This window comes from Cyprinodon variegatus, unplaced genomic scaffold (assembly GCF_000732505.1).
Source record: "Cyprinodon variegatus isolate N-32 unplaced genomic scaffold, C_variegatus-1.0 Scaffold613, whole genome shotgun sequence".
NCBI classification, from domain to species: Eukaryota; Metazoa; Chordata; class Actinopteri; order Cyprinodontiformes; family Cyprinodontidae; genus Cyprinodon; species Cyprinodon variegatus.
The window spans coordinates 284813-295782 of NW_015151066.1; the positions used below are offsets into that span (position 1 = coordinate 284813).

Consider the following 10970-nt stretch of genomic DNA (forward strand, 5'->3'; position numbering starts at 1 on the left):
TTCTTAGCAGAATAATAAAGCAAGTTTTTGTCTGGAACAGATACAGATATCACATGGATATATCACAGATCATTCAGTGGACAGTATGGCTGAACGATTCTGACAAAAATGTAGTTGCAGTTATTTTAAACCAATATTGCAATTGTGATTTTATTTCAAATTTTCTTTGCACCAACTACAATGATGTAAATTACTCCAGGGTTTAGGTTTTTTCATGACCTTGGAAGCTTGCTTGTCAAAAATCCATTGTTACAGAACTTAACTGTAACCTTTGTGTGGAAAAGAAATGCTAGATTCTGCCTGCATGCATGATTTTGTGTGCTAGTAGCTGCATCCCTCTCTTCCCTTCTGTGTGGCAGCAAACCAACTTTAAGAATGTTGCCACCACCTAAAGAGTTGGAGTGAGATGTGTAATTGCTTACTTTTGTTAAACGTAATATGGACAAAAAATTGAGGGTCTCTGTGATTTGAAAATTGGGATAGTGGACTGTAATGCACATTTAACATTATTATTACAATGACCAGAAAAATTCAAATAACTTATTGCATACGTTTGTCAAAGAATCTGATGGATGAGGAGCTACTTTTGGGTCTCACTTATTTTCCTTCTTCTGGGACTTTAAACTGCACAACAAAACCTTAAACCCCACATTAACCAACCAAATCTGGCAAGTTTTTGCTTTTTTAGAGGAGATCACACCCACTAATAATTAGTTAATCAGTGTGATCGGATAAGATGCACCAGGCCACTGCTTATCCTCTTAAGTCCTCTGGAAGCAGTAAGGCTGGATCTAGTTTTTAACAAACACTTCTGCTGCATTGACACAATGTGTGTTATATGACATAGATTATTGTCCAACTGAGGTTTTATTGATGAAAAGTTGGGATTATATTTCTAGCAATATAGATAATAATATAAGACACAAATAAGATACAAAGAGGGATTTTTTTATATAGAAAGGGATTTTATACATTACATTTTGCATGGAGACTAATAGGTCTGAGATAACCTGATTATCTGTGTGGTTCATCCTGAGTTGCTTTTTTTTCAGTAACTCCTTTGGATGTGGTGAAAACGCGACTGCAAGCACAGAAAAATCCTTTGGTCAAAGGTACATTTTTGAGATTGTCTTATATTTAGTAATAAACTACTTTTACTGTGTATTTTGTGTTTGAATTTGTAAACTTCTACTTTTACAGGCAAATATTTTGTCTACTGCAATGGACTTATGGACCATATATGTGTGTGCGAAAACAGCAAGGGCTGGTACAAAGCTGCCGGTCACTTTAGGGGCACGCTCGTAAGTTTTCACACAAGCCCACTGGTTACAATAAATGCTGTAGAAATGTTTTTAGTTCAGTGTGAGCTCCATGTTCTGGTTTGAACTGGTCTCTGTGCATGATGTGAACAAACAGCCTAATTTTGTCTTAAAATCTTTCACTCTGCTTCTCTGCAGGATGCCTTCTATAAGATAGTGTGCTGTGAGGGAATTACAGCTTTATGGAGCGGTCTGCCTCCGACACTGTGAGTATGATTTCTCTTATGTTTTTTTTTTTTTTACATATTCTGCTCCTGAGTATTTTAACTCCTCAAACGTTTGGAGAAATTTGGAATTTTTGTGACCTTTGAGATTCTTTTCAGGTTTCGGTAAGTATTGGGAAAGTAAACAGGAAGTATTCAGAATATCTTCTAACAGATTCATCCATCCACCTATTCGTTCTTTAACTTCAGTTTCTAGTTTCTGGAAAACATTAGTTTTCTGAACCTTAAATGCTAGTGGCCAGTGTATGCATATTCTCAGTCCTCCATGTCACATCAAACACAAACAGGCTTAATTCAGAGGCTTGGTTTTTTCTGAAGATGTTTCAGCTCTTATCCCGGAGTCTCTGTCCGCTATGTCTGCTTGTACTCTGACAAAACTCGTGGATAGGTGTGAGAACATCTCAGAAAAACTGAAAAAGTCTGGTTGCCTCCGATTTCGTGGTGTAAATGCTGGTTCACCATGATGAAAGCCTGAATGTGGCTGTTTAACTTTCAAATTTTACTAATTGATGTAATATTTGTAAACAAGGCCTTATCTGCTTTATCATTTTCCTCATAATTAGTGTAACATATTTTTCTATAACCCTTTATAGGGCAAGTTACCGTTTTTGATCACTTGCATACCCCTTACAAATGGAGTCCCCCCCCACCCTCCCTCAGTGAGGTCTAGAAGCACAAGATCTATATCCAGCCAGTCAGCAAAGATACTGCTATATGGCTGTACGTCTTATTTTGGCATTTAACCAATTAGATGAGCCCTTAAATGATAAATTACCTACTGGAAATCAAGCTGGAAAAAAAGTAAAAAAAAAAAAGGTAAAATGCTAATTGAAAAGTAAAAAAGGTAATAAGCCTAATTAATAATTATATAGGTTTATAAACCAAAAAAAAAATGTAAGTGCTAGTATCAGCATTAATGCCTCTAAGGTTATGTTGTACAAAAAAAAAAAAAAATGTTTTTCATGAATTTCTTTGTTATTTTTTTCTTAATATATTCGTGCAAGTTGGCGTTTCTTGTTATTACATTGGCATTCATTTTTGCCATCAAAATATTCATACTTTTTGAAAGTTACAAAGGTAATAAGGTCTTCTACTGGATTCCAACAACACTATTGGCTTGGAATTTTGATTTTCAAAGAATTCTCTGAGTGCCCTATAAAGCATTAAAATATGACTTTTTAACTCTGATCTCTAGGGGTTTGACCTTTTCCCATCTCACACGAAGGGAAAAGGTATTGGCAGATCTTAACTTCCCGTATTTTGTTGTGGTTCCAGTGTGATGGCGGTCCCAGCCACAGTGATCTATTTCACGTGTTACGATCAGCTGTGTGCAGCGCTGAGGATGAGGATGGGAGAGCGAGCCCAGGAGGCTCCGCTGTTAGCGGGAGCCATCGCTAGAGGTGAGCTCACCACCGTCCCATCAGACACTCAGCTGCTGTTATTCTGAAAAGTATCTTTTAGAAATACTCGAGGCAAAAAAAAAAAATCTATATTTTCAGCTTAGGTGTGTGAAGGTGTGCTTTTTTTAAGCTTTTTTAATATGATATGTAATTAGTGGGTGGTAGTTAATTTCCTGAATGGTGTCTGAGGGCATGCTTCAGCACAGTTTGGCCTTTAACACCGGCTTGATGAATCAATCTAATCCCACACTGATCTCATTATACATGAGAAGTTTCTCTGCCATGATCCAATGTATCTGATTCTCAGCTTAATAACCGCCTTTAGGTGAGTATTGCAATCAGGGTGAAATAACAATGTAATTCAATCATGATCAACTTTATCTCTTTTTAATTAAAATTTTCCTTGAAACTAACTTCTTTTCTGATATCACCGTTATTCTGGTTCCTTCTTTGTGATGTTAACGGCCCCAGAGAAAAGAAGACAATATAGTAACCTTTAATTTCCCTCTGTCTCAGTGGGGTCGGCGACTGTAATCAGCCCTCTGGAGCTGATCCGCACCAAGCTGCAGTCCCAGAAGCAGTCGTACAGGGAGCTGACCAATTGCATCCGCTCTGCAGTGCAGACAGAAGGCTGGCTCTCTCTGTGGAGGGGTCTTGGGCCCACCCTGCTCCGAGACGTGCCCTTCTCAGCCATGTACTGGTACAACTACGAGAGGGGCAAAGGCTGGCTGTGCCAGAGGTACAACACCAGAGAGCCCACGTTCACCATCACTTTCGTATCCGGAGCTGGGTCAGGTTCTGTAAGTACCGCTGATCCAACATCTAGTGGCACGTTGGAATTGATGGAAAAATGTTTAAATTAAATCAGCTGATTCTCGTTGTTGTTCTTAGATCGCAGCTATTGTCACTTTACCATTTGATGTGGTCAAAACAAGACGGCAGGTGGAGCTTGGGGAGCTACACGCCAATAATTGTAACTATACCCTTATTTATTGATTAATAGCTGTGTAAAGTGTAATGTGTTTCCTAACATGGTAAACATTTTTAGTTTAGCAACTTTTACGGATAAGTTTAAAGATAAGGGACAGTTTGGGTGCTCTATATACACCTCTAGGGTTGCATGAGTAGCACATGACAGGCATGCTTAAACAGCCAGGTGCCAGATCATTAACATGTGACAGTGATTAGGGTCACAAGTCAAAACCTTAATGGGCTGGGATGAAACCACCTTTGTGTGGCTCTCTCACTGATTGATAGCTCTAAAAAACTGACTCCATTAATCCTTTAAACCAGTTCTTTTCCCACTTGTTTTGTTTTTTTATTCTAATGAAAATGAAAAAGTACTCATTCTACGTTGAGCCCTGCAATATTTATATTAAATATATTTATTTAGGAGTTTTGCTGCTCTACCATCCAGAAAATCAGAATAAACTAAAGTACTTTACTTAAAAAATAAATAAATAAAACATTTGAGCAAGATGGAGCATAGAGGAATCTGTTTTTTCAGGTGAAGGAATTACACCAAGATGATCCTGGGATAGGTTAAGGTACAATCTGCATCAAAGAAGCACTGCTTAAAGCACCTTTAATATTCCCTAATAACACGATATTGATACCTACACTAAGTGATAGCAAACCTTTAACTCGAAGCTTAAAACCATTTATCCAATGATTGCTTCCTGCTTTTTTTCAGTGTCAGGTCAGGTCTCCTCATCCACTTTCAGCATCATGAAGAGGATCGTGACACAAGATGGTTTTCGTGGGCTTTTTGCAGGTGTGTACGTCTCTGATGAATCCATCTTCATTCTGGCTGTCTGCATACGCAACATGATATCAAAACCTGTATTTAATGAGTGTTTTCTGCTCGTCAGGTTTCCTACCAAGGGTGATCAAAGTGGCTCCAGCCTGTGCGATCATGATCAGCTCATATGAGTTTGGAAAAGCCTTTTTCCGTAAACACAACCAGGAGAGGATACTTGGGCAACTGCAGTCCACAAACACGTGATTGTGTTCCCCGTGAAACAACCATCACCACAGTCACAGCTAGCTTAAACATAGAGAAAATTATCTAACAATCATAAACTCAGAAATAAGACAAGTGAATTATCCAAGCCTCTCTAGAGTCAGATAAATGTATACGGTAAATACCTTAAAGTGTTTATATTTTATTTTGTGATCAAATGAATTATTTTGTTCATGTTAAAAAAAGAAGTCTAGATTACACGTTGCCAGCAGATGGCAGCCACAGATTGGTTTTTACTGAGTCTCCAAACATGTGGCCTTCCTCTGGAATCGCACTTTGCTGATGATCGTTTTTAACCTGCTGCTTGTCACCCAGAAGCCATGTTGATCGTGTGAAGCAGAGGGATGACTGGAAACAGTTCGCCAAAAGACCTTTATGAAAGTGTTCTGGTTTTAGAAAAGTTTCCCCACCCCTTCATCACTTCACATGGACATCAACACACATCTGAAATTGTCAAGTTTGAAAGCAAGTGGAATTTATTTAAAATAAAAAATGCAAATGAATCCAACAAAAATATCAGTTTGATGTCTGTGCAAATGTCTGCTGGAATAGGCCTAAGGCAAATACTGTAAGTGCTGAAGTGAACAGCTAGTGACAATGAATTCAAATGACTTCATACTGATGTCCTGATGCAGGTGTTTTGAGTTTTGCATGTGCTCCATTGCAGACATCTAAAAACAGATTATATATAATTAACCAATAGTTAACCATAAAACTGAAATACCGCATCTTGGTATTTAATGAGAATACATAGGTGCGGGGTGGTTACCTGAGAACAGAATTGAGAGACGATATCAAACAACACTGATTTTAAAAAAAAGAAACACAGACAAACATCTTAATTAAACACCCAGTAGTTTAACCAGAGCAGTGCTCCATTCAGGCTGCAGGAAAGTAGCAACAGATCTGATGTGTTCTGATGAGTAATTTGCCGTAATCTCTAAAAATCATCTTTGCAACATTGAAACAGGAGATGGGAATTGATACTGCATCTTTAAAATCGATTCACTTTGTTTCCAAAGCTGGGGAGAAATAAAGCTACACAGAAAAGCAGCAACATAATTTGAACACTTGACAAAGCTGGGACAATGTTCAGTCTCTTAGTGCCATCAGGTCATCTTCAGCTCACGCTCCACATTTAGAAACAGAAGAAATAATATCAGCATCACTGGCATGAGCAAAGTTCCTGAATTGCTTGATCTGATGAGCCGTCATAAATCCTATGATGGAGTAACACCCGGGCTGCTAAACTCTGTCGCAGCGCTGGCCAAACACTCATTGGACTTCAAGCTGGCCAGAGATTTATAGCTGGCTACGGAGGTCAGTGAGCCACACAGACCTCTGAGAGACGGCGTTTCCTCTTTACCTGAAAGAAAAAGCACGCATATCTAATGTCCAAGTGATGGGTTAAAGGTCTTTGCTTTTATAAGAGGAGACATGCCTTGTGTGTTTGATGTGAGGCTCATCCCTGCAGACAGCTGCTCCAGACTCTGGAAACTCTTTCTGGAAGAAAATGAATGACAAAATGAAATGTTTTATGTCAAACAGAATTAACTAAGTTATCTTAATTGCTAAATGCAGGTATACCAATAGGTGTTTTGGAGATTTTTTTAAATAATCCAAGTGAAAAATGTAATGATTATGACTATGATTTTGAATGACCTGTTAAAGCTCCTAATGATGGTGGTCAGAGGGCCCGGTAGCACCAGTGTACGGCAGACTCGCTTCTGTCAGTGAGCCCCAGGGCAGCTGTGGCTACAATGTAACTTGCCACCATCAGTGTGAGAGTGTGTGCACGAATGATTGAATATAATGTAAAATCCTCTGATTTGAAAAAGTGCTATATAAGTACAGGCCATTTACTATTTAAGCGTCCAAAAGTTGAAATTATAACATTTGAGTTAAATGCGGACACTTTAAATGTTACATCAATGTGACATAATGAGGAAATCATAAGAAATCAGCCAAGGGAGAGAATTGTGTATCAAACAAGCTGTGGTGTAATATTTATATAACTTAAAGACTTAAAAATGTCCAGTTTTTTAGTCAACTGTATACAAGTATCATCATGGTAATTTAGTGTTCCAGAAAATGAGGGATTTGATGCCAAATGTGTGAATCCAACAGATGCCACCTAGAGACAAAAACATATAAGTGTCAGTCTTTGTTATATGATTAGGTTTCAAAATGAAAACTTTGCAATCCTTAGAATACCATCAGGCCAATTCAACCAATCAGAGAAGGGGATCTGGATGTGCTGGCAGGGAGACAGACACAGAGCTGCTGATGCAGAGCGCTATGATCATCTCCTCCTAAAATGTTTATTAACACTTAAATTAACTTAATATTTCAAAACCTGCCGGCAAAATATGCTCGATTTTATTATCCTAGTGCCTGCAGTTTGTACCACACACCTGGAGATACATATATCTCCAGTCACAGGAGAAAAGCCCCAAGAAGCGTCCTGGCCTGAGGCAGCTGCTGCTGCGGATTCCCAGTGACAGCACACCACCGGTATGTGGGGGTCTGGGCGGCTCCAACAGCAAAAAAATAAAAGGCATGATTTTTGAGGAGTACTTTCTCACTTGAAAACATGTTAAAACTTCTTTTTACCAACTTTTCACAGCTGCTCTCTACCGCTGAACACAGGAGCAGCAGAAGCATTAGATGCATCTGGACGCATTCTACTGGATGCGCTTCAGGAAAATCAAGCTGCTCTGACCTTAATGTGGACAAGCATCACTAAAGAAGTAATAGACTCTTCTTTGCTGCTGGAATTATGTGCAGCGTGATTGTAGCATAATTACACACTGTCCAGTTCAACTTCATTACAATACAGTGGGATTCAATAAATTAGGAAATGCTATTTGTTAAAAAGGACATAGATCTAAAATTGTGATGCAATTTGGATCACATCTTTGTGTAGGAACCCTTTATCATAAGCCTGCAATGGAAAAAAAACACAAAGAGACTTTCAAACATGCAATTCTTTCTCAATAATTGTGCATAAAGACAGAAAACCTTCCACTTTAAACATATATTGACGGTGGATTAAGTGTCCTTTTATTGTTTTGTGGCCACCTTAACGTTGATGCTTTCAGTGTTTAAGTTTTGAGATAAGGGGTTTTTGTTCCTTTTGTTAAGTGTTTTAGTATTATTTCAACTGAATTTTATTTTGAAAGGAAAATATGGGAATTATTGACATTCTGAGCATGTTTAGTGCAGGAATGGGAGAAACTGATGATTTAAAAAATTTTACTTACTCCTCCCATTGCCCGGTGCTTTTCCTGTACAGCAGCGTATCCAAGGCAACAGCATTAGCATCCAAGGCATCTGGAGACGGCCACTGATTGGTCAGATGGGCTGTTAATTCCTGCCTGGAACGCAAATCGTTGTTTTTCAGCACAGTCCTGAAAATTTGAAAAAATAAAATAAATAAATCTGAATTATTTTTATCCCCTTCGAAAATCTTTTGATAACATCCCAAAAAGCCCAGGTTGCAAGTCCCAACAACATTTCAAAATATTTCAGGAAGGAATACACACATAGATGTTCAGCTTGTATAGCTCAGCTTTGAATCCATCATGTTAAGGAGATTAAATATTAAAACAAAAAGTTCAGTTAAGATTCAGGTATTTTGGTGCTACAAGTGTTTTAAGGATCAACATGTATTTCAACTATAGAGGAAATTTAAAACTAATTTATCCAAAGTGCTGAACAGTGGTGAAAAAGATCAAACAAAGACAAACAGAACTTGATAAAAGCAATAAAAACATTAAGTGCATTTCTAGACAATGGCCGAATGAGTTCAGGGTTTTAGAGAATGGAAGAGTGAAAGAAATGTGTGAATGAAAATAATCTAATTTAACACAAAAACATTCAGTTCCTTGTATAACCTTTTTGGTTTCACAAGCAAACATATTAGTGTGATATTTTATGTGATAGGCCAACTAAACATAGAGCGATGCAAAGAAGAGGAATGACAACATAATTTCTCTTTTTATTTAAACAAAAAATTGTCAAGTGTGGCATATGTTTTTATTTGAGCCACTTCACCCTAATATTCCTTAATAAAATCCAGGCCCATTGGACTGTCACCTAAACATGGTTGCAGTCCACTTGTGTGTGTGATTGAAGTTTAAATACATCTAGCTGTTCTGTTTCTGTCTCCCAAGCAGCTTTGCTAAAGAAAATACATAAGACAACAGCATAATGAAGAGGGAGAAACACAGCAAATATATTAGAGATGCTTCTGAGATCTCTAAAGCACAGCTAGGTCATGAAATAACATGCAAAGCTTCCATCACTTTGCAAAAAACTGTTAAACTGTAAAAGCAAGCAAGATAATCCTTTTACCAGACAAAAATAGATTGTGAACTTCAGACATCTGAAGTCAAGTAGTGACAAGAAAAGAGTTTGGAAAGGAAAGTGATAGGAAGACAGGTATGCCACAAGTAATATGGGGGACACGGAATAAGACAAAAAACTTCACACATCATCCACAGCGAAACACGGTGGTGTCAGCATCATGCAGTGGGCATGATTTTTATCCTCGGGAGCTGGAGGGCGAGTCATAGTTGATGGGAAGATGAAAGGAGTTAATACAGATAAACTCTGGAAGAAACACCAAACTCCAGTTGTCCTGCATCTTTTAGGGATCACTCTGCTTCCTGTTTCTCTGACTGTGATTGACTGTAAGTGCTCTCTTCATCCTCTGACATGGGAGCTGGTTCGGAGCTCATCTGCCTGGCTGTGCATTTCCTAGATGAGGCCACCTGTGGAGCTGGTTCACAGTTGCCTTTTGTATCTCTGCTTCTTTCTGTATGTCTGCTTCTGTCTCCTTGAACCCCAGTCAGCCTCAGCAGATGGCCGCTCACACTGAGCCTGGTTCTGCTGGAGGTTTTTTCATGTTAAAAGGGAATTTTTCCTCTCCACTGTCGCTACAAGCATGCTTGGTGTGAGGGATTGTCTTTGAGTAAATGAGTCGATATAACCAGTTAGTTTTCCTTAGATAGAAAACTTTGAATCAATTTGACTCTATGATCTGGTTGAATTGTCTCTTTAAAGTACCTGGAGATGACATGTTCTGTGAATTGGCGCTATATAAATAAACTGGATTGAAACTGAATTGAATTATACGTATTTTTTTGTTTGCACCTTTGCTTGTGGTGTGGTCTCTCTTTATTTGTTATGGCACTAAGCCAGTCATAATAAACTGCAGGCGAGTCCACAGACCCACAAGGTTCAGAACATAAATGTCAAGTTTGCACTGAGATTTGCTGAAAAGCTCCCCACTGATTCGCCTTCACGCATGCACATGCTTCAAGACACACACGCAAAAACCCTCTGAAGGAGACGCACAGCTGGTTCTGCAGTTCCACTATGATATACTCAAGCTGCTGTTTCTCCAGTGTGTGGGAGAGATGTGTGTCTGCTAGGCTCTGATGAAGGGCTTTGTTGTGAGAAACGGCCTCTGACAGCTGGGCTTCCCGTAGACGAACCAACTCTTCCAGGTAACCCTGAGGTGGGCAAACAAACACAGGCACACAGACATGCCTGTTGGTTTAATCCCAAAGAACACACTGCTGAATTTATGCATATTTGAGACGTTTGTTTCCACAACAGACAAAAAGCACATAAAAGTCACATTTTTGATGCTGTAGGAGCTGGTTTCAAATCTTTGATCTTTACAGAATGTTGGCTCTGCATTTTTAAAAAAACATCCAGCTCATCAATATGCATGCTCCTAACAAAATGTCACACCGGCAGGCTAAGGTCATCCAGCCTCTTCAGCACAGAACAACACACCTTCTGCTCCAGAGCCATGCGATACTTCTGCTCAAAGCGTTTGCACTTGCTAAACAAAGTGCTCTGCTCTGTGAAGATTGATGCAGCGGTGGCCGTCTTGTCAGGAGTGCTGCTCTCACTGCCGCTACTTCCCAGAGTCCTCATCTCCTCCTCATCGCTGCTGATGCTGTCTGCACTAAGCAGGGAAGCAAACCCA

General features: G+C 39.0%; 2 protein-coding genes across 2 annotated transcripts in view; one reads left to right on the plus strand and one right to left on the minus strand.

Moving 5' to 3' along the window:
• Window positions 1–5422, plus strand: part of slc25a40 (solute carrier family 25 member 40) — an 8162-nt gene extending 2740 nt beyond the window's left edge. The window contains exons 3-10 of the mRNA XM_015392920.1: window positions 1053–1112; window positions 1201–1301; window positions 1458–1525; window positions 2819–2943; window positions 3460–3743; window positions 3835–3916; window positions 4637–4717; window positions 4815–5422. Of these exons, the coding sequence (XP_015248406.1) occupies window positions 1053–1112; window positions 1201–1301; window positions 1458–1525; window positions 2819–2943; window positions 3460–3743; window positions 3835–3916; window positions 4637–4717; window positions 4815–4948 (935 nt within the window). The 3' untranslated portion in view covers window positions 4949–5422. The remainder of the gene's footprint in view (window positions 1–1052; window positions 1113–1200; window positions 1302–1457; window positions 1526–2818; window positions 2944–3459; window positions 3744–3834; window positions 3917–4636; window positions 4718–4814) is intronic.
• A 49-nt stretch (window positions 5423–5471) lies between these two features.
• Window positions 5472–10970, minus strand: part of rundc3b (RUN domain containing 3B) — an 18503-nt gene continuing 13004 nt past the window's right edge. Inside the window, exons 7-11 of the mRNA XM_015392919.1 lie at window positions 10775–10949; window positions 10328–10485; window positions 8230–8376; window positions 6408–6469; window positions 5472–6332 (exon numbers count right to left, since the gene is read on the minus strand). Coding sequence (XP_015248405.1) covers window positions 6187–6332; window positions 6408–6469; window positions 8230–8376; window positions 10328–10485; window positions 10775–10949 — 688 coding nt within the window. The 3' untranslated portion in view covers window positions 5472–6186. The remainder of the gene's footprint in view (window positions 6333–6407; window positions 6470–8229; window positions 8377–10327; window positions 10486–10774; window positions 10950–10970) is intronic.